A 27,728-nucleotide genomic window follows, 5' to 3' on the forward strand; every position below is an offset into this window, starting at 1 on the left:
CTTTATTCCATCACATTTTCTGTATCAAACATTTATTCCATGTAACGGAGAAACATATTATTTGCGAGTGGTTGAAAAATCTTGAACGATAATTGTGTCTGAAAATAATCTGATTCTATAATGACGAGTTTTGATAGAAATACTAGGAATTTTATAGTAAAAGGTATAATAAGTTTTTATAAGTTTTTTTAAAGATCTGCGATTGGACCCATGAACGTGCGCTTCGTAAGAAAACATGAATGGTTGCAAGTATTGATAACAAAACATAAATTTTGGGCGGGACGAAGTTTGCCGGGTCAGCTAGTGAACTATAAAAAAACAAATACAATCAGTAATTACGAAAACAAAATTAACTTTTTCCCAAGTAAAATGTATTTTTTTTCAAAGAGACTAGCTTTTGTTGGATATGTCGATCATCTGAATCTGTTCAGTAGTAATTTTTTTTATTCCATTTGTTTATTTATTTAGGCTCATTACAATTTTATTAGTTGTAACATAGCCGAGTGTTAATCGTGTACATGTTACATGTTTATGGTTTCTATAAATTGTAAATTACACAGTAGCCATGTTTTTAGACGAAAGAGTATTCCTTCTGCTCTTCTATTGTTCTGCAGCCTGGACAGCGGAGACAGCTGATATGATTATTGTTGTGTTATTAATAGTACAATAACTCAATGTTTTTTTTCCTGTTGCAAGCAGAGCTTTTCCAAAAGCCGAGCATGCATGATGATCGTAGCGTGGACGGAGCTATAACAACACAAAGACGGTCAATTAATGGCCCCTGAGTTTTGAACTCACGATCGATCGCTTAGAAAGCGAAACGCAACCATTGTGGCTACGAAGCCTGCCCCCCCCCTGATCCAGTGGTTAAAAAATCATGAGTTTTTGAAAAAAATCATTTTTGGAATAAGGGGAAAAATGATTTTTTCTGGACCACCGTAAAAAGTCAATGGGTACCCTAATGAAAAAATTAAAAACGGATGTAATATTTTGCGATAAGGAACAAAACTACCAATTTCAACGAAAATCTGAGAACCACTATCGCATGGAACGGCTGGTTAGTATTTTTCTCTACAATTAAATCATTCAACTTTTAAATTTTTTTAATTTCTTACTCAATTTTTTTTAAATGTTTCCATCATGTACTGTATTCTATTGGTAAAATCATTTCCTTCGATACTGATATTGAGGGGGGTGTTCTCCAAGTCAGGTCCATTCATTTGATACACATATCCCAATAACCTTTTTTGAGAAAGTATGAAATCAGTCATTTTGTATCAAATTCGATTTGTGATATTATGGAATACGCATAATTATAATGACAACATAAATATTGTATAATATTGTACTAAATTCAAGAGAAAATAATCATAAGGAAGGAGATCTCTCATATGATACCTTTATGCGTGAATTGCATGAGGAACTGGCCATTTTGTGGCAGCGGGTCTATTAATGTACAGTAGAGTGCAAAACAATCGACTTGAGTTCCTATGAATTATGTCGAACGCTATGAACATTAAACAACAGATGTCGAACGCTCTTTTATCACACACGGACAACTGATCGAAAGACAAAATCGAATGACCGATATTGTGGCAGAACTTTTTACAGAGAAGCAGAAGGCTGAGTCAATGCTTGGATCGCCTCTAAATACGAGTAAGGCATATTTTGCTGAATTAATTTGCAAAAAGTTGCCAATAATAGATAACACTTTGCATAAAAACAGTGTACCAAAATCACTGAATGAAGTTTCGAAGCTACGAGCAACTCAATATTTGTTTGTTATGCCTAACAATTTTCTATTGTGTTCAAAACAGATGTGTTCATTAAAATCAACGCATTCCATTCTATGGAATAATTAAGGAAAATATCACAAAAAAGTGGTATGCGAGAACTCGAGACAAGTGATATGTCCTTATTAAGGGTTATGGTTGATGGTTTTGATTGGAAATGCAAATCTTAAGCAGCAAATAGCAAACAAGTAGTTTAACAATTCTAACAGCGCTTCGGCATAAGTTCAGTATTAGATATCTTCCCACCGTCGACCCGACATCGACCGAATGCCGTTACGTGCCACAAGAATCTGGAAACAAACCCCGTCTTTAATAATTGTATGAAAGTAGTTATAAAAAATAAATATTTGTAAAATATTTTTAATATTGTTTCTTGAAAACTTACAACTTTCTAGAATACAAACAGAACCATAAAACGGTCGAGCAGTGCTAGATTGGCACAGTATTGGCTCAAATACGTATCAAATCCGAAAGATAGGTTGGCACCATCTTGACACTGTTGTCGACACCTTTTCTGGAATCTTTCTGGCACAAAAAAGTAAGTAAGTTTACAGTCAATAAAATAATTTTCTATCCTGGATTCCTCGAGTCGAGAAAGACGCACCACGCTAGATATGAGGTACAGACCTGGGGGGGGCGTTGCTGATTAATGGTCAGCTGCATCCCAATAGGAAGTATCCCGTGTCGGGCACACGTACAGAGCATTGGAGACAGCAACATCCCAATTACGAAAACACTTGTAATACTAACCTCGAGCCAACCGCGAGTAATCGGTTACATATTACTAACATAGATAATAAGAAAAATTGTATTGAACTCCCGGCCCCGTGAGGCTAACGCCATATGAGCCTTTATAAAAATATATATTTTGGAAAAAAAAAAAATAAAATAATTTTATTTGAATGTCTGTAACGCTTCTAGGCGTAGGTATCGTGTAGAGTATTAGTGAAAAAAAATTTACTTCTTGAGGAGTTCTAAAGTACAGTTATTCTGTAATTCTGAATGTATCCGCTGTACATGTTTTAGTGTCTAGTGTCGACATTTTTCTTTAAGAAATTAAAAAAAAATCGATGGAAAGTATGTCATTCAAAAAAGAATGTTTCCATCATTTTAAAGAACATGGCTCTCCTAAACTGTTAAGAAAATTATGAAAATTAAACATGTGTGTTGTGCGTGGACATCGACTGTAACTTCACCGTCGAAAGAGTCCTTGGTATCATTTGACCGTCACCGAAGGTAGCCTCAAAACCAAAATCTATTGGACAAATGATCTACTAAAACACGCACATTGAAGTGTCTCCAAAGTCATAAAGCCGTACTTCAATTGTTGAACATTGTCATAATTAACGCTAATGCTTTATTCATTATCTCGTCGCGATGGCGGGTGAGAATCGCTGATGGAACGCGCGGAGAAATTTAATGTGATTCGTTTCTTCTTTCTTGAAGTTTACCTCGAAGCTTTCGCTCTCATTGAAAGAATAAATTGCATCCGTCAGGTTTTTTCCATCTCATTACCGCTGGCGGTGTTTAGAATTCATGCGCAGCATGATGGTGTATGATGTGATAATATAAATAAATTATTTAATTGCTCCTATTAAGGCATCAAACATCATTAAATCTCTCAATCAGAGCCTCACAGAACTCCTTTAATGATGAAACAAGTTTTTCGAAATGTTCTTGGCTCTCAATTCTCGTCTATAATGGTTGTGCAGTTGCACAACATCAGATACCGTTTCGTCCAGCGCAAACGATGCTTCCAATATATGGAGATCAAGGCAAATTCTTCACAGCATCAGGCAGCATCAAAACGGATGTTGTTTATTGATGCATAGTGCGTCAGACGATCTTGTCCGGGGGCTATCATGTGTCGCGGCGCTTTTTGCGTAGTTCTTCGCCACCTTGAAGACGCATTTCGCAGCAGCATTTCTAGCTGCAATGTTGAGCCATTTCAGTGCAGTGCAGATTTCGCAACGGTTTGCCGTGATTGAATAGATGAAGCAATCACGGTGTCCCAGTTGCAGCGCCTTCATGTGTGCAGGTTGTGCTCTAGCTGATGGCCCCAAGAGCTGGTTTATCCCGCTTGGTGACCTATATGGTAAACTAGCTGTGCATATGCGAGCGATGAGTACTCGTTTTTGGAAAAAGAAAGGAGCTGCGGATCGGTATTTAGTATTAGCCAGCATAATTGAGTGAACTAATAAAACTAACATAGATGATCGTTTTACGGATCGGTGCTCAAATGCGATTGCGTTGTATTTTGGTAAAATACAACGTGACCGGGTTTAAAGCGATATTTCCTTGCAAATATGTAGGTTGTGGTATAGTTTAAATTTCGGCTGATTTACATTTGGGTTAATCTTCGACAAGTCACTGTAATACATGTCCGGCATTTGGATGTGATTTGTTACGATGCGAGGTTCGCTAACTCCGCAAAGTAGTGTAATGCGACACAAATCACCTTTTCGCCTCGGTGAATGCTGATAGCATAGCAATCTTGCAATTGGATTATTGAATTAGATAATGCCAGTAGGACTGTAGCTGCTGATCTAGTTTTCTTTAATCATGAAAATGTCGCCGATTGCAAACCATAAGAAACAAAACGGAAAGACAAAATGTCGTTCTCGACCAAAGGTACAGCGGTATGCAAATCATGTTGCGAAGCTGGACAATGCCGGGTTGCGGAAAAACTCGATCTCAGCTCGTGTTTTATGATCGCTCGTCAACGGAACGTTGCTGCTGTTAACACTGGAAGCGACGGAGAAAACGTGTTTAACGGTCGGATTGTACCCGCGCGATCGCTATACTGTGATTGTGAATTATCGTGGGGAAAGGTATCACGAACGGTCCAGTGCAATTTTCCAAACAAATTGCTGTTATGTAATATGCCATGATGTTGTCGCTGGCGGGAGAATAGCATGGATTTCCGGTTCAAACGATTGAGATATGAAAGGAGAATTCATATCACGAGTATTTGATGTTTTCAAATATTGCAACTTTGCACAATCTTATGAATGTCGAGGAGTCTTGCATCAAATAAATTCTTTGTTATAACACGATTAAAATAGCATTTCTTCTCGATTTCTGGGAGCTATGGAATTTTTTTTGCGTCTGCCTGTTCAGAGAAATTCTTGGAAATTGAATATCAAGAAAATGAACTTCAAAGTTTTCGGTTTCTCTCCTAATCATGTAAAGTTTTCCGTTTGCAAAGAGGAAAATAAATTTTTAAATATAAATTTATAGTAACAAATGCAGTCATGAAAACACAACCCCATCTATGTATCGAAATTCTCGGATACTTGGGGGTCCAGCCAAAAGTGCATTTGCAAATTTGAACGCTGCGAGTTTATCTGCAAGAAATTATAAATTACTAGCTGACCCGACAAACTTCGCCCCGCCCAAAATTTGTTTCATGTTATCAATAACTTCAAAAACTTTGGTTTCCTTTCTTAGCGCAAGTTCATGAGTCCAATCGCAGAACTGTTCATTGATTGATGTTCTAATCGACCCCATTGAATTTACCTTTTACTAAAAAATTCCTAGTACTTCTACCAAAACTCATCATTATAATATCAGATTATTTTCAGATACAACTCTCGTTCAAGATTTTTCAACCAATTGCAAACAACATGTTTCTCCGTTACATGGAATAAATTTTTGATACAAAAAACAGGAAGTGGGTTATATCTATGGTATAACCGCAAGAGTGACGTAGGACTATCGTTGATTTAGAGATCATTTGTTTGAAGTTGAATCTAAATCCATCCTGAATGAATGAATAAATAAATATTTGGGTGACTTCAAAAACGAGAGTGTTACTTTGAAGACTCAAGGTTTTATGCATCCAATATTGGATACAAAAAACCTTGTTCTGAAGAATAATCTTCAGAAGCTTTCCTGTTAACTGCACTTGATTGACAAATCACAAAACCAAATGTATGTGGTCGCAGTATTATATGGATAGAAAACATTAAAATAAACTCGCTTGAATGTAATTTTCAATTCCAAGGGGAACTGGCAGATTATTTTTCAGCAACGATCATTTCTTTCCAGGTTTCCTCTCGATAACCAGCAAACGAAAAGAGTTGCGTGTATGTGTGTGTGTGTGGCGGCTGCTTCTATGTCTTCCCGAGGAACCGTATTTCGATGCTGATACTCTCTTGGTCACCTTCTCTTCTCCTTCTGATCGATCGGCCTTTCTGCGCTCCCTCACAGTTAAAACAAACTGATTGCATTTCAGGTCAGGTCAAGCCAGGTAATGAATACCTCGATCCCTCGCCGTTCAGCTCGTTCAGTAACGATGTTGTCTTGTCGATGTCCTCAGGCGTCGTGCACAAATTACGTAACGCAAAAATCCGGATTTTGAACCTCCCCCCCCTTTCGTAACGCAATTTCCTATCTCTAATAAACAGAAAGTAACGCAACATCTAACCCCTCTCCCCTTATAGCGTTACGTAATTTGTGCACGACGCCTCACGAAAAATGAATGGGTTTCACCACCAGAATATCATTTCAGTATGCTTTTCGTGCGTGATTGAATCGAGAGAAGGTGTGGTTTACGATGGCAATTTGGAAGGCAAACTAGAGGAGAATGAACTCTCTGAATATGAAAATTTCGGCGACTGAGCAATAATCGATTGAAAATTATATAATTTTGGCGATACGAAACATTTTCCGTTTTTCATGTTATGCATCCATTATTGGATACGAAAATATCCTACTGATGGGAAAGAATAATCTTCAGAAGCTTTCCAGCTAATTACACTTGATTGAAAAATTACGAAATCAAATGTATTTGGTCGCTGTGTTCGCCATATAATTAGAAAACATTAAAATAAACTCTTTCGCATGGATGTATTCTTCAATTCCCAGGGAACTGGCAGATTATTTTTCAGCAACGATTAGATCTTTCCGGAATTTTCTCGATGCTGTATGGCATCCAAACGAAAATTCTCATTTCAGTTTGGCCTGCAAAAAACTTTTCTGAACTCTAATCCATCAAATTTGGAGCCCTGAAAAGGGCCGTTGATTATATGCTAAGCTAATACAGCACCCTCTCCTTGGATTCGACGGGCCAGCTGAATGTCCTTGGGCATGATGTGACGCGTTTTACGTGGATAGCACACAAATTGGTATCAACGAATAAGCCTCCTGCAGCGTCATAACCGCGGAACTTTGGAAGCGCAAGTCGGTTTTGAAGTCCTGAGCAATTCCACGAACCAAATGCTGCAAAGGTAGCTTGCGGATCAGCAATTCGGTCGACTTCTGATAGCGACGAATTTCATGCGAAGTTCCCGGTCGATAGCGATGTGGCTTCTCCACCTATCCTGCTACTGGTGCGCTTATCCGAGCTGCTTTCGTGGTGCCTTACCACCGAAGGACTAACGAGCTGTCTGCTTAGTCCCGATGAAACGAGTCCTCACGGTGCGAGAGTAGAGTAAGAAATGAACGAAAGCAAGGGAAGTGTCATTATATAAAACATAAAAGAATCGAATGTAAACCCCACCCTCTTTATTGTATAAGCTTACTGTATACTCACGAATATAATAAGGGTGGGATTTAGATTCTATACTTTTATGGTTTATAAAATGACGCTTCCTTTGCTTTCGTTCATTTCTTACTCTACTCTCGCACCGTGAGGACTCGAGCTCGTTAGTCTTTCGCAGACAGCTCGTTAGTCATTCGGTGGTAAGGCACATTAAGTCAGCTCGGATAAGCGCACCAGTAGCACGATAGGTGGAGAAGCCACATCGCTATCGACCGGGAACTTTGCGTGAAATTCATCGCTATCAGAAGTCGACCGAATTGCTGATCCGCAGCTACCTTTGCAGCATTTGGATCGTGGAATTGCTCAGGACTTCAAAACCGACTTGCGCTTCCAAAGTTCCGCGGTTATGACGCTGCAGGAGGCTTATTCGTTGATACAAATTTGTGTGCTATCCACGTAAAACGCGTCACATCATGCCCAAGGACATTCAGCTGGCCCGTCGAATCCAAGGAGAGGGTGCTATATTAGCTTAGCATATAATCAACGGCCCTTTTCAGGGCTCCAAATTTGATGGATTAGAGTACAGAAAAGTTTTTTACAGGCCGAACTGAAAGGAGCATTTAGCGAAAATCGTGGTTTCGATAATAATTCGTTACCGATAGGTGCCATGGATATGGATTTCTTAACGAAGAATATGAAATACATGACATGATGTAGTGAATATATCCGAAGAAATCGCTTTGGTGAAACTGCATTATAAAATTATTTGTGTACGAATGCCGCAATCGATAGTCGACACTAATTTGCGCTGGGCAATTTCCTCGAAGGACTCGATTCCACCTTTGAGCATTAATAATCTCTTTCTGGCAAAACGATGTGGTATGAATCACATTATTTGAATGATAGAATGAAGAAGTTTTCTGCCAATTTCCTTCAACCTCCAAACGTATCTTTCTCCCGTTTGTCGTTTTCGCGTTCGCTAATCCTTTCTCACAACACCCATTTCTCGTTTGAGAAATTGTTGAGTAAACATTGTTTGCCAGTGCGCGTAGAGCGGGAATTCCTAAAGATTCATTGCACCTCTAATAAATTGCCGAAAGACATGGTCTTACGTTGATCGCACTTGATTGAAAAAATCCAAAACGAAATGTATTTGGTCGCAGCATTATATGAGTAGAAAGCAAATAATCGCTCGAAAATGACTTGATTTTCGCGATGTGAAACATTTTCCGTTTTTCATGTTATGCATCCAATATTGGATACGAAAATTTCCACTGATGGGGAAAACAAATATTCAGAAGCTTTCCTGTTAATTGCGATTGATTGAAAAATAACAAAACCAAATGTATTTGGTTGCAGTGTTATATGGATAGAAAACATTAAAATAAACTCTTTCGCATGAATGTATTTTTCAATTCCCAGGGGAACTGGCAGATTATTTTTCAGCAACGATGATAGCAACGAGAATTCCGCGCGTGTATGTGTGTGTGTGTGTGTGTGTGGCGGCTGCTCCGATGTTTCAAGCGGAACCGTGGCATCACTCTCCTCCTGATGGATTCCCTTTTGGCCTTAGGTGTACAAACAGGCTCTTGGTGAAACCGTTCATCAGCGTTTTCATGATAAACGAAATTAGCTTCACAACAACAGCGACAACATGCTCCAATCGCTGTTCAATCATAACTGAGTGGGTTTACGAGCGGCGCTTATATACCGATTGGTGATTTCAATAGCCTGTTTTGAAAGCAATTTTAAGACTATTGAAACAAGTTTTTGGATCAAAAAGTAACAAGTATATGACGCGTAGACATTTTATCTTTCAAATGAAGTGTTTATCATACCATTTCGTTCAGTTGTTTAAGAGCTATTAACGCTCAAAATCTCGGTCTCCAGCGTAACGCTTTCGTTCTCGAAACTTTGGTTTTACACCCCGGTATAGAAATGAAAGACGTAGTCCTACGTCAAAATATGATAGAATAAAGACAGACCCCTCCCCTGTTCTTCACTTAGAGAGGGGGGAGGAGTGTCTATTCACAACAGAAACGTTTCATGCCCCTTAAAATCTTCACATGCCAAATTTAGCTCCATTTGCTTGATTAGTTTTCGAGTTATGCAGAAATTTGTTTTTCATTTGTATGACAGCCCACCCTAAGAGAGGGGGGAGGAGTGTCGAACCACCTTAGAAATGTTTCTTCCCCATAAAACATCATGCCCAATTTAGTTCTGTTTGCTTTATTAGTTCCTGAATTATGCAGAAATGTATGCTTCATTTGTATGGCAGCCCTCCTCCCCTCTCAGAGAGAGGGGGGTGGAGTGTCTAACCCTCATAGAAACATATATTGCACCCTTAAATCTCCATATGCCTAATTTAGTTTCATTTGTTTGATTAATTATCGAGTAATTCAGAAATTTGTGTTTCAATTATATGGCAGCCCTCCCTTAGAGAGAGGAGAAGGGTCTCAAACTGTCACGAAAACCTTCCCCGGCCCCAAAAACCTTCACATACCAATTTTCATGTCGATCGGTTCAGTAGTTTCCGTGTCCATAAGAATCAGACAGACAGACATAACTCCATTTTTATACCTGGTTTCATTTGCTTGATTAATTCTCGAGTAATGCAGAAATTTGTGTTTCATTTGTATGGCAACCCCCCTTTAGAGAGGGGGGTGGAGAGTCTAACCATCATAGAAACATTTATTACACTCTAAAATCTCCATATGTCTAATTTGATTTCATTTGCTTGACTAATTCTCGAGTAATGCAGAAATTTGTGTTTCTTTTGTATGGCAGCCCCCCTTAGAGAGGGGTGGTGAGTCTAACCATCATAGAAACATTTATTGCACCCTAAAACCTTCATATGCCAAATTTGGTTTCGTTTGCTTGATTAATTCTCGAGTAATGCAGAAATTTGTGTTCAATTTGTATTGCAGCCCCCCTTAGAGAGGGGGGCGGAGTGTCTAACCACCATAGAAACATTTATTGCACCCTTAAACCTCCATATGCCTAATTTTGATTCATTTGTTTGATTAATTCTCGAGTAATTCAGAAATTTGTGTTTCAATTGTATGGCAGCCCTCCCTTAGAGAGGGGAGAAGGGTCTCAAACTATCACGAAAACCTTCCCCGGCCCCAAAAACCTTCACATACCAATTTTCATGTCGATCGGTTCAGTAGTTTCCGTGTCCATAAGAATCAGACAGACAGACATTACTCCATTTTTATACCTGGTTTCATTTGCTTGATTAATTCTCGTGTAATGCAGAAATTTGTGTTTCATTTGTACGGCAGCCCCCCTTTAGAGAGGGGGGAGGAGAGTCTAACCACCATAGAAACATTTATTGCACCCTTAAACCTCCATATGCCTAATTTGGTTTCAGTTGTTTGATTAATTCTCGAGTAATTCAGAAATTTGTGTTTTATTTGTATGGCAGCCCCCCCTTAGAGAGGGGTTGGTGAGTCTAACCACCATAGAACCATTTATTGCACCCTGAAACCTCAGTATGCCAAATTTCGTTTCATTTGCTTGATTAATTCCCGAGTAATTCAGAAATTTGTGTTTTATTTGTATGGCAGCCCCCCCTTAGAGAGGGTGGAGGGGTCTCAAACTATCACGAAAACCTTCCCCGGCCCCAAAAACCCCTACATACCAATTTTCATGTTGATCGGTTCAGTAGTTTCCGAGTTCATAAGAATCAGACAGACAGACAGAAATCCATTTTTATATATAGATTGTAACGTGTTTGAATGTTTCAACGATCTATAAAATTAATCGAATGTGATCAACAACGCAGATCGAATGAACAGATTTGAACGAAAATGTGTATAATGTTTCTTGATTCAATGTACTGATATGTTTGGTCTCCTAAAAGTTAAACGTAAAGTGAAAAAAGTAATATATTTTTTTCGTATAGTAGAAAAATGAAATGAAGAAAATCTGTATCAATTTCGTTCGATTGTTGTCTCGGTGGAAAATACGCGCTTGTCGTTTTGTAGCGCAATTTTTCGTCGTTTTCATTCGATAGAATATTCACATCGGTATTCTGAATTTAAAATACAGATATATTTCGTCCATATTCACAGACTTGCGAATTTATTTAATGTTTTACATCGAATTTCAGAACTTAACATTAATATGAACATTGTGTGTTTTGCTCTGCTGAGACGAATATGGTACTGCCGAACGATTGCCAGATTCAATGTCTGCATTGTTGATTTCTGTGGATGATTGTCTGCCGTTGAGGCAATCTTTAGGTAAACGCCTTGTACTTATTACATCCGCCATGAAAGGCGTTAAAAGTTTCAGATCCACGCATGAATTATGTTTGTGGTTACAATATCGAACAGTCACCCATATCCCAGAATCCGATTGGTTTGAAACTCGACTTCACGATTCGATCGAAATCATCTTTTGTATTCTTAAATCCATTCCTTTCAAAATCATTAGTTCTATGTAAATGTGGCAACCTTGCAAAACAAACGTCAAAATGATTTATCCATATTTGTGGCATAATTTACTCTCTATCAGATTGGCAGTCCCGGAAAGAAATTCAAATTGATTTTAACAATTATTAATTGAAAATTATTACTCGATGTCGTTTGAATACATAGAAGATACAGTCCTGACCCTAACTTAACTTTTTTTCTATGGATTTCCTTGCATTTTCACCAAAACTTCATCTATAATATAAAGTCATCATCAGACACGATTTTCGTTCAAGATTTTCCTCACTTACAGAGTGTGTATTACCTTTTTACATAGAACACATTTGATATATAGAGCTAATTTTTAATTTAAATGTTTTGTTTTGAAAGCGTATTTGTTCCATCCGAAAATCCATAACCATTTTTGGTTCACATAAATGCTCAATGTCGGCTATGTCGAATTGTATGGCAAGGTTACCAGATTTGCACAACTCGATTGGTTTTGAGTCGAACGGATAACAGAATGCAAAATTGCAATCCGTTCGGGTAATTCTGATTCGATCGGATTTCAGAATACGGGTTTGGAGTTGGTCAGTAGACAGATCTGGAATTTCTAAGGAAATGACATTATAGATATCCTCAAGGCCTATCGATTCTGTCGACTAACCAAACTAAAAACGTTTGTGTGAGGTAATCCTCGTGTCTTCCATTCAACCGAATACATTCAGCAATATTTTTGACCGAACCCGACATGACTTAATTTTTTGTTTGAACACATGCTCTTTACCTTCGCGCATATGTCGATCATAAACTGTTTGGACAGCTCATGAAATCCTAGAATGGCGTTGTCCTGATCATATAGAATCAGCATATGTTTAATGTTTATGCAATATCCGTCTTGCCTTATCAGAACAGCTGTGGGATTTTTCTTCTAAGAGACCTTTCTGACTTGCATTATAGTCACACATGTTCCTGAGCTAGTCACTTAGAATACATTCAAGACGTATTGCTTGGCAAAGAAATCTCAACCAAGTACTACTAAAAATTATGCAAGTAATACTACGATGATAAGGCGAACGTTGGGAACGTTAATGCTGTTGAAGAAGAACATGGAGAGAGTCGTATGAAGGACATCGTTTAACGATGAATTCCAGATTATTGTTTTTCTTTGAATCACAATTTCTCGCGTCACCATCTATGACTCAGTCGCTGTCGCTATCTATGATACTAGCAATGCTTGCACATTGAATTTACATACGTGTTCTCCAGCAGGTGTTTTATCAGAATTGATGCCAATAGCGTGATTGTAATTTTGTGAACAAGTGTTATTTGAAGTATATCAATAATTCGTTTTCAGAGTGATGTTACTGGCGAATGTTTGGATGAAAGTTTGATGTAGCGGGCTTAGTGATTAAACCAAGAGAGGAACGAAGACTGTTGTTTGCATATTCGAGCTGTATCAAACATCGCAAACCATTTTCGAAGCCTACATATAAGTTTGAACCGCATATATCGTCCCGCTCTACTATAGCGAAACCCACTGCACATACAAGTGCAAAGCAATTAATGATACAAAAAAAAATAACGTCATCATTCGGTCACTATTTGCGAAGAGCAACGAATGGGAAAAGAGAGCGGTGTTGCTAGTAAAACTATGCGGTTTATATGAATATACATTAGGGTGCCAATGAAAATGGTCATCTCGAGTTTCAAAAAGTTATCCCATAAAAAATGTTCACCACCTCGAAAAAATACCCTATGCAAAATATCTGTTCAATCGGACTTAAGGGAGAGTGACGCAAAGCTGTCAAAGTTTGAGTTTTTTGAAAATCGAAAAATCACCCACGGGGGGAGTAAAGCAAATCGGGGTTTTCGAAAAAAAAAAGTTGATGCCAAATGTCTTAAAATGGCATGAAACGTCGTCTAGTGTCATCTCAAAAATTTTTGTTTGTCAAAAATCGGCACTCTGGGACTTTTTTTTCGGGCATGCGAAACGAAAAGTATGGTTTAGGGTGCCAATAAAAACAGTTATTCGATTTTTCATCCGGAACTTGCTACGAAATGTTGATTTGCACAATAATATACCCTATGCAAAATATTAGCTCATTCGAACTTCATTTACTGGTGTCACAAACGTTAAAATTTGAGTTTTTTTGAAGAACGAAAAATCACCGAAAATCGGTTTTGACAAATTTAGTTGGATGCCAAATGTTCTAAAATTGCCTTACTCGTCGAGATTTACAGTTATCTAAAAAAAAAATTGTCAAAAAAAATGTTTTTTTTGCAGTTGGTCGTTTTTCCGTCTGAAAAATTGATTTTTGAAAAAAAAAGTCCCAGAGTACCGATTTTTGACAAAAAAAATTATTTTGACCGCTTTACGCTACTCTCCCTTAAGTCCCCGTCCCTTAGCCTATATCGAGCTAAATAATCATATAGTTTGCACTCTCTGAGACTTAAAAATCAGGATCTGCTATATTAGATGAATATGAATCATTCGCTTTGCGTAGTCCGTACGATCCTGCTGTTTCATGATGCATGGAGAGGTCGATATGCATATGTTAGAGGCAAAGAAGAAAATAAACTTTCTGCACCGAAAGCGTATATGATGGTTTTGCTTGCGTGTCGGTGTATCATGAAGTGCGAACCGATGCAGAGTTTACTCGTTCTCTTTTGTGTCGTGATTTGCAGCACGTAACAACAAAAGAATGCCGCTGGGAGAAATGATTCGTGTATGATCATATTTGAACGAACGAAAGCAATTTTTTCAGTGAATGGATCATTTGGCAAACACTGCTAATAGTTATTAAACATATAGTAATCGGTATCCTAGCGCTTTCGTATATAGTTTACAAACTATTCTACCAAGTATTTTTTGTGCATAATTTCATCAAAATCGCTCGAGTCATTCCGGAGGAGTTCGACCACGAACATCGTGACACGAGATGTTTATATAATATATATATATATATATATATATATATATATATATATATATATATATATATATATATATATATATAGAGATGACCACTTGGTATAATGTAGTTTGGACCTGGATTCTCCGGGATTTTTTATCGTTTCTCTTTTTCAACTAGCGGCGTACTTGGGACTCCAGATTAAGCAGACTAATAAGCCGAGCAGGATTCTGTCTCCGCGATGAACGGAACGCGAGTCAATAAGGATCATCTGAACGATACTGCCTGTCATCGCAGTGTCTCACAGCGTCCTTCACACCCAGCTACTTCCATAATGTACTACTAAATGAGAACAAACGGTGGCCTACCCGCTGCATATCGAGTTACAGCTATATCCGGCTTGTATCTAGTGATGTGCGATTTTTAAAATTGGTCGTTCAATTAATCGAATATTTTTGTACTCAACTAATCGACTCAAAATATTTGATAAATAGATAATTGTAGTTTCTAGGATTGAAAAATTAGAATACAAAACCTTTTACTCAGTGGAATAAATTATATAATAAAATAAGTAATAAAAACTTTTTGAGGTCAACGGTTTCTTTGTGATTAAACATAATAATAATACAGATAATGTACTAAAAGCTAGAAAATAATTAGGCAAGTAGCAGTTAGCAGTTATCATACCTCTTCCTTCATTAATCAAAAACATTGATGAGACTAAAATTCAATAATAATAAATGAAAAAATAATGAAACCATTAAATGCGGATGATGGCAGTCCAACGTGCCCCATGATTTTATTTTAGTCTCATCAATGTTTTTGATTAATGAAGAAAGGGGTATGATAACTGCTAACTGCTACTTGCCTTATTATTTTCTAGCCTTTAGTACGTTATCTGTATTATTGTTATGTTTAATCACAAAGAAACCGTTTACCTTAAAAAGTTATTTTTGATTATTTTATTTTATAAGTTTTATAAGCAAATTTCTCTAATAAAATCATTCAACTTTTTTTGAATTTTTTATTTCTTACCTCATTTTGCTCAAAATATTTTTATGATGTACTGTATTCTGTTAGTCAAATCATTTCATTTAATACCGACATTGAAGGGATTGCAAGGATAAATGGTACGTAACCCACAGACATTCAAATATACATACAAACAGGTCAAGCTGAATGACACCATTTAAAAAAGTAATTGGTTTTTTGGGGACGGCAGCCATCTTGGATTTGGATTTTTTATAATCTACTACGTAATAAAAGTCCTTTCATTTGATACCCATATTGATGGAGTATTGAAGAAAAAATATTCACCCTTTCACCGTTTTGCTGTGGTGGTCATTTTGGATTTGCATTTTTCATAAACAACTGTATTCTACTAGTCGAGCCCTTTCATTTGATACCCATATTGATGGGGTTTTGGAAAAACCCACATTGATGAGGTTTTGAGAAAATATGCAATCCACCATTTTGTAGCGGCCGTCATCTTGGATTTTGAAGATCATGAAATACACAGTTTTATAGTTTGTTCAGAGATAAAGGTGTGTTCCAAATTTCAGATCAATCGGTCAACAGGCCAAATTTCTATAAGCGCTACAGACAAACGTGTTACAGGGCAAGCTAAATAAAACCGTTTAAAAACAAATAGAATGCATTGTGCCGTTTAGAAGAGCTGGAAATATGCGAAAACTCTAGAAAGGTACATTTTAACGTTGAATCGTTTCGGAAGAAGAGACTAATACTATACAAGGTGACGATGCGCATTTGTCAGCGATACCGGACCTCAAGTATGTTGAACACATTTCACTCAACAGCTTTAGTGGTTTATAGTTTTTTGAAGCGAGCACAGTGTTTGAGTACTGTTTTATTTCGATAGAAATTCCTCCGGCGATGACATTGCTTTTCACCACCATTGATTTGTAAGTCACCCTCAACCCTCATTCCCTAAGTCACCCTCACCCTCATTCATAAATTGACCAATAAGGGGCTTGAAGGAATGGGTTTGATACCTACTAACTGCTATTTGCCTAATTATTCTCTAGCTTATAGTACATTATCTGTATTATTATTACGTTTAATCACAATGAAACCGTTTAACTCAAAAAGATGTTTTTACTTATTTTATTTTCTAGTTTTTAGTACATTACCCGTATTATTATTATATTTCTCTATAATGAAACCATACATATTTTTTAAATTTTTTTTAATACTTAATTTTTTGGAATGTTTTCATGATGTACTGATTCCTGTGACCGTTTTAGATTTATGTCATTCATAATGTAGTGTGTTCTTCATGTCAGCCATTTTATAGCGGTGGTCAAATTGAGTTTTCGATATTATGGAATACAAATAATTATAATGACAACATAAATAAAGGCGCTGACTTAATTTCAGAGCAAACAATCAAAAGATATGAGATCTTTCATTTGATATATATACGGGAGTTAAAAAAAAGGAATTGGCCATTTGTTGAATGCCGCCATCTTTGATTTGCGTTTTTCATAAATAACTTTGTTCTGCTAGACAAGTCCTTTCATTTGATACCCATACTGATGAGGTTGAGAAAATATGTAATCCGCCATTTTGTAGCGGTCGCCATCTTGAATTTGCATTCTTCGTAAATAACTTTGTTCTGCTAGACAAGTCCTTTCATTTGATACCTATATAGATGAAGCTTTGAGAAAATATGAAATCCGCTATTTTGTAGCGGCCGCCACCTTGGATTTTCAAGATCATGGAATACGCAGTTTTATAATGACTGCAGAGATAAAGCTGTGTTCCAAATTTCAGATCAAACGGTCAACAGGGAGGGGGTCAAATTTGTATTGATGTGGGACAGCGCTACAGACAAAGTTACAAAGTTCCCACGTAGGGGAAATGAGGTTAAAATGAACAGGGTGGGTAAAATGAACCAATGCTCAAACTTGCTCAAACTTCGATAACTTAACTAAAAACTAATTGATACTTCTTGATTATCCTATTCTTAGAACATTTGAAGCTATTTAAGACACCTTGTTATGAAATGCGAAAAATAAAAAATAAAACCGAAATTTCTTGTTGTTTGGAGCAAAATGAGCCACCACCGGATAACGACTTACAATGTTATGTTTTCTGAAGCTGATACGCCTTATCACATGCTGCTATTCAAGGGGCCCTTTTGTTACTTTGACCCTGGTAAAATATTCCAGCCCAACCTCAATATGTGAGCGATATGTGTTTCTTACTATGTTTTTGAACGTATGAGAAAATTCTAATTACTACTCTAGGTGAATAGGTCCAGATTATTTTACACATATACCTACTTTCTCAATAATGATTTGAATAAATTCAGACATGAAACAACGTATAAATCTAACCCATTTAGCTTTAGTGTAGTTGATAGAAACATGCAAGTTTATTATGTATTTTTTGTATAAAATCAAGAATAACACGAAGTAGCGAAGTTTTTGAATTAGAGCCAGTTTAAGGCAAACAGAGCCCGAAACAGAGAAAAAGTTCAATAATTCTGTCATTGTTGTAGTTCAAACATATGCGTAGAAGGATTTTTTTCATCAAATGTGATCCGATCCCGAAGGAATTCGGATTTTTTATATTGGAAAGGTATTTTATGGCTTTAAAGGGATGAATCAAAATTTAAATTCTTTTATATTCAAAAAACGATAAATCTATATATAAAAAATGGATTTCTGTCTGTCTGTCTTTCTTAGTCTTATGGACTCGGAAACGACTGTACCGATTGACATGTAAATTGGTATGTAGGGGTTTTTTGGGGCCGGGAAAGGTTCTTATAATAGTTTGAGACCCCTCCCCCCTCTCTGGGGGTGCTGCCGTACAAATGAAACAAAATTTTCTGCATAACTCGATAACTAATCAAGCAAACGGAACCATGTGAGAATTTTTGTGTACGAGAAATGTTTCTTTGATGGTTTGACATACCTCTCGCCTCTGGAAGAAGAAGGAGGCTCCCATAAAAATACTACACGTACCAACCATTTTAACAACTAAACACGACAATTAAAAATTTTCGGAAAAATCTGAAGAAAAATAGAAAAAATTGGAAAATCGAATTCCCAAATGTCCTACAATTACTTCGTGATAAGCGTTTTTAGTTCATTTGATGTTTGCGCTAACGAAATTGATCTTTGTTCGAAAGTGGAAATGGATTTTCAGGTGAAAAAACGCACTGCTATATCTTCTAACTATATAAACAAAAATGAATCGCCAAATGTGTTTGTATGCGCAAAACTCGAGAAAATAAAACTCTATTAAAGGAATGGCCGAGAAAACTCGGCTTTCCTCTACATTTTTGTTATGACAATATTCTAGTGACCGAAATCTAACAAGCATATGTTCGTAAAACCGAACAGTTATCATAGATCAGAACTATCTACTTTAAGTCGTAGATGTAGCAGACCGTACAGAAATGGAGAAAAAAGAACAATGGAGTCAGACAATGAAATCTTTTAATCGTCACTACACGAATAAACATTACTGTTATAAAGGGCATGATCTATTTGCATTCCAACACGTTTGGTTTGAGTTTGACTCTCTTACCTGTGTATGAACTGTAAACAAGCTCATCCCCGGCGATGCTGTCCTCCTCCATGACTACGTCATACCGCTCACTGTAGAATCCTTCCTCATCTTCATTTTCCACGTCCAACTCGTCCGCTTCCAGTTCATCGTCCATCACATCCTCTTCTTCCTCCTCGTCCTCTTCCTGACCATCAACATCTTCATCCTCCACATCGTCGTCATCGTCCAGTTCATCATGGATCATATGCTCCTTAAGTGGACTGACGATTTCGGGACCGCATTCGTGACAGTCCTCCAAATCTCCCGGAACGTAGTAAAACTTGGATTGAATTGGCTCCCCAGCCGGCGATGGAGGTATCTCCGATTCCGAGGTCGGATCTAGCACCTGTCTGCGGAGAGGAAAAAAAATTAGATCAATCACGCAGTTTCAATTGTACACGTGCCTGCACGGGTAAGTGTATAATTGCTAGCTTATATAATCACGTACAAACAACTATTTCCCGCCGCGGGTTAAGGAATGCAGTTGATGGCTACTGGAATATGCAACCCAGTTAGGTCACATTTGAATACCACACAACGGAACGAGTAAAAAAACTGCGTGTATCATCTGCACACGAGCCGCACGAATGCTTTCAATAGGGGGAAGCAGCATCCAATTTAAATTAGCATAGATCAGTTTGATTGCGAACAAAACAAATAAGCTGATAATAACAAGTTCCACACGCAAAGGAAAATGACGAACGAAGCGCCTCGTGGGCAGAAACTATTTCCATGTCTTGTCACGTGTATAATGAAAATTCCAAACACTCACCTCCTTATGTAGACATAATTCTCCAAATCCCACGGATCGACGTACCGTCGGCTGAAGATTTTATCCGTCATTCCAAGGGTGTCAATTACGCTCGGTCTCCGCATGGGCACCGGTAGCGGTCGCATGCAGTCCGACTCTTCAGCCGAGTCAAATTCTTTGGGCGAGTAGTAGATCGAATCCACCGATCTGCGTGGATACGCGAAGTTCTCGAATCCTGCGTAAGCCGGCATTGTGTCTTCTATTTTCACTTCCTAGTTGGACGAGTTTGTTACCGATTTCGGTTAGCTTTACTCCGTTAGTTCAGCCTCCTTATTTTCGCTTACTCCTCCAACTCGTTCTTGTTGACCAATGAATAGTTTACATATTCCTAAGCCGGTTGAGTATTACACTGCCACCGTTTTGGCCACACACTCCTCAAATGTCCATGAACTTCAGGCAAATGTGTTTGGACCGCTGGAACACAGAAGAGAGAGAAAAAAATGGAGAAATGATAATTAGCTGTTGCTATTATCCAACGTTTGAGTTTATCTCATTGCTGGGAATTCATCGCGCAACGTACGGAACGCGGCTTTCGGAAAATACGGCGACAGCACTGCTGCAACGATAATGTAACACGAGAAATGCGCATTAGCGGAACAAAATGTTCCGGCATATGATGGAACTGAGAGAAAGACTCAGCATTCGTAACAGTTGGGACGGAGGTAAATAAATGAATAGAAAGACAAACATAAAGGTTGGGTGGCTTGAGCTGCCGCCAGAGATGGTGGTCGGGTGGGAATCATTTGGTTTCAGAAGTCGGATTTTATTTGGGGGGTTTCGAAGATACCTAAATCATGAACCGTGGGAATAGAGCAGAGTTATGTACACCGAAAAGCTTGTTATTGTGTGTTGTAATCCCGCAAGGGATCAGAGTAACGAAAAAACGACCATCTCGTTTGATTTTAATTATGGCTTAAATTGATATAAAGGCCTTAGCACATTGCACATTGTTCTTGAGTGTAAATTTATTAACTTCTAATAATTATCGTGCACATGTCGGTCACATATCGAGTTAATTCGATCCAGAATCTCGTTCGTATAATCTCGATGATTTATATCGTGGTAGCAAATCCATTTGCAAAAAGGAAGAACCATGAGCTTGAGCTTGGGTAGTACAATGTACAATTCGTAGTTGCTCCCCGTAATTGACCTGAACCTGCCAAATTGCACAAAGAACACGCTGAATGACGCTTGGGAGTAGCAAACCATTCTCATTACGCAAATTCCGATGATTTGAGCTTCAATTAGTCAATAACGACGTCGGCCACGTCCTTACAGTCACCAGGGTAAGGGAAGGAATGTTAGTATGATATTCGCCGCCCGGAGGACAGAAGGATAGTAAGAATCAGGATTCACTGAGGTAAGTTCTTCTTCTTCTTCAATGGCACTAACGTTCCTAGAGGAACTCCGCCGTCTCAACGTAGTATTACTTGCGTCATTTTTATTAGTACTTAGTTGAGATTTCTATGCCAAATAACACGCCTTGAATGCATTCTGAGTGGCAAGTTCTAGAATACGCGTGATCACAGTGCAAGTCGGAGGAAATTTCTTTGACGAAAAAGTCCCCCGGCATGTTAGTTATGACGCTAACCACTCGGCCAAGGGAGCACCTGAGGTAAGTGGTATGGTTATATAAACGCGAACTATCAACCACTCGACGGAACGAAAATCCGAGATCGAGAACGAGATTAATTGGACCGGCTAAATATGCTATTATTTATCGCACATATTGTTCATCATAATCCAATCGCGATGGCGAAAAAATAACTGTTGGAAACCTGAGAAGGTAACCGAGAGAACTCCTCTACACCATTCGGATCGTCCGTATATTCCGTTATTCATTGCGCGTAATCTGGTAGCGACAATCACGACGGAAGAGAGTTATTCGTGGGAAACCTGAGAAGCTCACCCAGAGAACTTCTCTAAAACCAATCGACCTGGCGAAATGTTCCGTTTTTATCAAACTTCAATCACGACAAATAATCCCAATAATTTATTAAACAAAAAGGTGACAGATTATAGCTGGATTGATGTGGTACATTTCTATGGTTTGCGAGATTGAAAAGAAGAAAAAAAAGTGTTTTTTCCGTTTAGTATTGAGATAATTACATTTTACGTCAGCGACACATATTCTGGGACACGTTGTATAATGCTATGAAGCCTTGCCAATTGTCGTATACAGCGCAGTTGTGAACAATACAGCTGATTTCCGAGACCACATACTCGACCATGGCCCGCCCGGCCGACTCTTCTGGTAGACCCATCTGATATTACAGTAAAACCCCGAATATCCACGAAAGCGAGATCCATAGTAAATATATAAGGAATTTGTTAGTGAATGACAAGCTCATGCTCTTTTGTTTTGGTCATGGCTTTCACATTATCTGGCCACTAGTGTACAAGACCTTATAATGATGTATGTATTAATAAAACATAGTTCCCATGCTATTTTGTTTTCGTGTTTGCACCTCATTTTTAGTCCGTTATTGCGTTATCCGCGATTTTCGTTATGCGCGGTGACTTTGCCAGACAATCGGGGTCAGGGCTCTGCATAGTCATAGTCAACTGAGGATAGTCAGCTGACTATCCGACTGACTATATCCGTATTCAGTTTGTAATGACTTTTGGCTTCTTCACGCAGTTTCTCCGCCTAAACGACTAAATAGATAGTCGGGCGTTTAGTCGCTATCTCCCTCTACCGACTCGACTATATCATTTCATTCATCCCAGTCAAATTGTCCTCATTGCATTTTGAAGTGACCTCCTCTCTTTCGTTCCTCTCTTTCTCTCTCCCATGTACGTATGCATGCATCGATATTTGAGTTCAACGTGGTTCGACATACGCCACAGGTGAGCTAGATTATTTTGTATCGTACACGAAAATTACTCACACGTATAAAATAACGTGCAGTGTATGTGCGCTATTTTGCACGCCATTTACTAATACTAACGCAAGGACCTTTATAGCATACTTGACAAATGTCTAACTTCGTTGGTTTGAGTTCACGATGAGTAGACAATAAACCGACCATTGATGGGGTAACTTCTTTCTTGCATCAGAAATCATGTTTTCGTTCCTCTTCATATGGACGTAAAAATAAGATTGCGTACGCGGGTATAAATTTCTTTCGTAGGGTAGTAGAAATGTGGATTGAAGTCAGTTCAATGAAGAGGCAGGTTTGTATTCATTAGTCGAGACCGTTAGAATAACCACTGACTGGACTCGTTCACCAGTCATCCTCGCTAGTCAATTCATTTTCAAGTCAAGTCTCGCGTAACTTTTGAAAAGGTCCAATGTAACATTTTCGCCAACTCGAGAAAAACGTAGTTGAAGACCCGAACATTATTTCGCGAATTGTCTTAAAAGCTATCAATCTTTATCACTGTTTTCACCACTAGCTGTCAAGAATAACTCCGTAAAACCAATCGTAACTATTGTTCCGTGATTTGAGATTAAGGCTGAAGCCTCGGAACGAAAAATGTTACATTGGACGTTTTGACTGCTCCTCGTTTGCACATTGGACATATTACGTTGCACTATAAAAATTTGAAACTAACTAATAAACAACAATCCAAATAAAGGGTGTGTCACATCAAATTGCATCACGGAAAAAACGCTGTAGAAATTCGCCCAGTAGACCGATCCTTTTGAAAATTTTAGACAGTAAAATAAAAACTATTAAACAACTTTTGGCATTTTCTTTTTATTCATACTTCGAGCCCAAGCCCGTATGCTCGCACCTTCCTCTTTACCCCGTCCATAAGGTTCTGTACAACGTCAGGTTGTAGTTTATTTTGAACAGAAATCCATTTTCTCTTGAAGTCCGCCTCCGATTTGACAACTTTTGGGTTCTTCCGGAGGGCCTGCTTCATAATCGCCCAATATTTCTATATTGGGCGAAGCTCCGGCGCGTTGGGCGGGTTCATTTCCTTTGGCACGAAGGTGACCCCGTTGGCTTCGTACTACTCCAACACGTCCTTTGAATAGTGGCACGAAGCGAGATCCGGCCAGAAGATGGTCGGGCCCTCGTGCTGCTTCAATAGTGGTAGTAAGCGCTTCTGTAGACACTCCTTAAGGTAAACCTGCCCGTTTACCGTGCCGGTCATCACGAAGGGGGCGCTCCGCTTTCCGCAAGAGCAGATCGCTTGCCACACCATGTACTTTTTGGCAAACTTGGATAGTTTCTGCTTGCGAATCTCCTCCGGAACGCTGAATTTGTCCTCTGCGGAGAAGAACAACAGGCCCGGCAGATGACTAAAGTCCGCTTTGACGTAGGTTTCTTCGTCCATTACCAGGCAATGCGGCTTCGTCAGCATTTCGGTGTACAGCTTCCGGGTCCGCGTCTTCCCCACCATGTTTTGCCTTTCGTCGCGGTTAGGAGCCTTCTGAACCTTGTATGTACGCAGGCCCTCCCGCTGCTTGGTCCGCTGGACGAATGAACTTGACAAATTCAGCTTATTGGCGACATCCCGGACCGAACTTCTCGGATCACGTCCAAACTGCTTAACTACGCGCTTGTGATCTTTTTCACTGACGGAGCATCCATTTTTGCCGTTCTTCACCTTCCGGTCGATGGTAAGGTTCTCGAAGTATCGTTTTAGTACTCTGCTGACCGTGGATTGGACGATTCCCAGCATCTTACCGATGTCCCGATGTGACAACTCCGGATTCTCGAAATGAGTGCACAGGATTAATTCACGACGCTCTTTTTCGTTCGACGACATTTTTCCAAATTTACGAAAAATTGACAGTGAAGCATGGCCAACGTGATCTATACACTCTTATCTGATTATAAGCGAAAGCTGAACATATACTTCCAAAAAATTAAATTTCTACAGCGTTTTTTCCGTGATGCAATTTGATGTGACACACCCTTTATCAGCATTTCGTTCTAAAGACTGATTATTATTGTTATCACTCGTTGAATTGCACTGAAATCGATAACAACACCTGTAAGAAACAAATTCCAAAACGACCGAAGTACGACTGCGAGTTGTATTAACTGCTTTGTTACTTCAGACGTTTCGGCCGTCGGAGGAAAGTGGCGTCCGAAGTAACAGCCGGGTGCTTAAAATTCGAATCTGTACATTGGATATTTTTTGTATCGGCGACAAAAAGATGAAGAAGATAGATACGTGAAGGATTGTTTTTGTAATACATTCAATGATTGAAAACTAATAGCGTGCATCCATTAACTCGATTTGTTTACATTTGTTACATAGGACCTTTTCAAAAGTTACGCGAGAAGTCACTTTTTGTTTTGGGCGACTGCCGAAGCAGTTCTAATCGAAGCGAAGCTACTGAGAGTAGAGTCGGTCTTCATTTTCGAATGAAACACAAATTTCTGCATTACTCGAGAATTAATCAAACAAAAGAAACCCAACATGGCATGTGGAGGTTTTAGGTTGCAATAAATATTTCTATGGTGGTTAGACTCTTCACTCCCCTTACAAAGGGGGGGGGGGTGCTTCCAAACGAATGAAACATAAATTTCTGCATTACACGAGAATTAATCAAGCAAATGAAATCAAACTTGGCATATGGAAGTTTTAGGGTGCAACAAATGTTTTACGGTGGCTAGATACTCCTCCCCCCTCTCTAAGGGGGAGCTGCTATACAAATGAAACACAAATTGCCGGGGGCACACAAACTTCTGCATAACTCGAGAACTAATCAAGCGAATAGAGCCAAATTTGGGATGTGAGGGTTTTTGGGTATGAGAAATGTTTTTATGATGATATGACACCCCTCCCTCCTCTGGAATAGAGAGGGGGTCCCATAAAAATACAAAATACCCATATTATAACCAAAAATATACCAACCGAACAAGTCAATTGAAAATTTTCGGAAAACTCTGAAAGAAAAAGGGAAAATTCGGAAAATTAAATTCTCATATGTTCTACAATTACATAGTGACAAGTGCTGTTAGTCCATTTGATGTTTGCGCTAGCGAAATTGATCTTTGTTCGAAACTGGAAATGGATTTTAATGTGATGAAACGCACTCCTATATCTTCGTCTATCTATACCAATAAAAAAGTATCGCCGAATGTGTTGATAAAAGCAGAACTCGAGGGACGAATTGTCCGATTTAGGGCTGTCTTTATTCTATCATATTTTCTGTATAAAACATTTATTCCATGTAACGGAGAAACATGTTATTTGTAAGTGGTTGAAAAATCTTGAACGAGAATTGTGTCTGAAAATAATCTGATATTATAATGATGAGTTTTGTTAGAAATACTAAGAATTTTATAGTAAAAGGTAAACTCAACGGGGTCGATTAGAAGATTAATCAATGAACAGTTCTGCGATTGGACCCATGAACTTGCTCATAGTAAGAAAACGTGGATATTTGAAGGTATTGATAACAAAAAACAAATTATAGACGGGACGAAGTTTGCCGGGTTAGTTAGTATATCATAAAATGACTGAGTAATAATTGTGAGTACCAGAGGAAGCTTGTGTTTTCATTTTCGACCAATCATAACAAATTATTTCCGTTTGGATAACGGCATCATTTGTTCGATGGTTAGTTTCATGACATATATAATTTTATTCAATTAAAAAGTGTTATGGAGTGCGAAACCGATTGAGGCAAAAATCTTACCAATCCATCATGAAATGATTGAGTGATAAGCGTTTAAAATTGGACATTTTTCACGACGCGATCGATTTTCGTTTTTCAATTTGTACCCCCAATATGTTTCCGAAAGACGTAATCCTACGTCAAAACCTAAGCAAGATTGGTTCACTAGATTCTGAGAAAAACTTACCACCAGCTATAAAGAGAGCATCCACGCGATCAGCTGCCAACAGCATAATGATCACTATATTGGCATCCAAAGAATAAAAACTACATCTTCAAATATACCTTAACCAATCCTCAAAATATCCAGAAACCCTATTTTAAAGAGTTGTTTTGCTCAATACAAAGTTAGTATAGAAAATAAATGTCACACACAATGGTGCAATTTTGATCGGTGGAGGTACCGCGTCCATTTTCATGCCGTCTGCCGGAGAGTGCTCATGTTTCTTTTTTGCACATCAATCCGGCATCTGTACTGAGGAGCGAAATTTGAAAACAAGAGCGTTACGTTTGGAGTGCTAGGATTTAGGAACTTGGGAACGCGTTCGAGTTTATTGGTGTAATATAGAGGCAATATGGAAGACTATAGTAAACATTCGGCCTTGAGAAACGCTATTGGGAAAGCCGCTGCCGCTGCCATCAGATCGCTAGCAAGGGATTGATAAATCGTGAATGGTTTATTGGTGGATTTTTCCGAACGATCAATTAATGTTCATGAATTCGAGTGTTTGTTCCGGGTTGAAAGTGGTGTCAAAGTGTAGCGTATTTGATGCCGTATGTTAAGAGGGTATTTTTCAGCGGTGAGAGCAGCGTTCTTCGGAAAAGAATTGTTCCGACACACTCAATTCGGTTCGATTTTCTGAAGCAGTTCTGAGTGTTTTTGGAACGTTGTATCTACAAGCCATGAAAATGTTATTTTGCCATGAAATACTTAAAAACGATTACATGTTGTTTATGAGATTTAATTTGGTAATCTGTTCAAATTTGCGTTTTATTGCTTCGTTGAACGTTCGAACCCCTACTTATGAAAGCTTGTCAATTTGTATTAAAGAGTATCATTCTTGATGTTATAAGAGGGTCGTTCAAAAACTAAGTTTCAGTGCCATAGAAATCGAGGAAAAATAAAGTTAGGACAAGAT

The 27,728-nt window shown here is 38.4% G+C and overlaps 1 protein-coding gene across 3 annotated transcripts in view; it reads right to left on the minus strand.

The window, feature by feature from the left end:
* Nucleotides 1-27,728, minus strand: part of LOC129765392 (uncharacterized) — a 107,452-nt gene that overhangs the window by 36,043 nt on the left and 43,681 nt on the right. For all 3 annotated transcript variants that reach the window (XM_055765670.1, XM_055765672.1, XM_055765673.1), the window contains exons 3-4: nucleotides 19,962-20,414; nucleotides 19,169-19,539 (exon numbers count right to left, since the gene is read on the minus strand). In XM_055765670.1, coding sequence (XP_055621645.1) covers nucleotides 19,169-19,539; nucleotides 19,962-20,191 — 601 coding nt within the window. In that variant the 5' untranslated portion in view covers nucleotides 20,192-20,414. The remainder of the gene's footprint in view (nucleotides 1-19,168; nucleotides 19,540-19,961; nucleotides 20,415-27,728) is intronic.

Source organism: Toxorhynchites rutilus, chromosome 2 (assembly GCF_029784135.1).
Source record: "Toxorhynchites rutilus septentrionalis strain SRP chromosome 2, ASM2978413v1, whole genome shotgun sequence".
In the NCBI taxonomy this organism is placed as follows: Eukaryota; Metazoa; Arthropoda; class Insecta; order Diptera; family Culicidae; genus Toxorhynchites; species Toxorhynchites rutilus.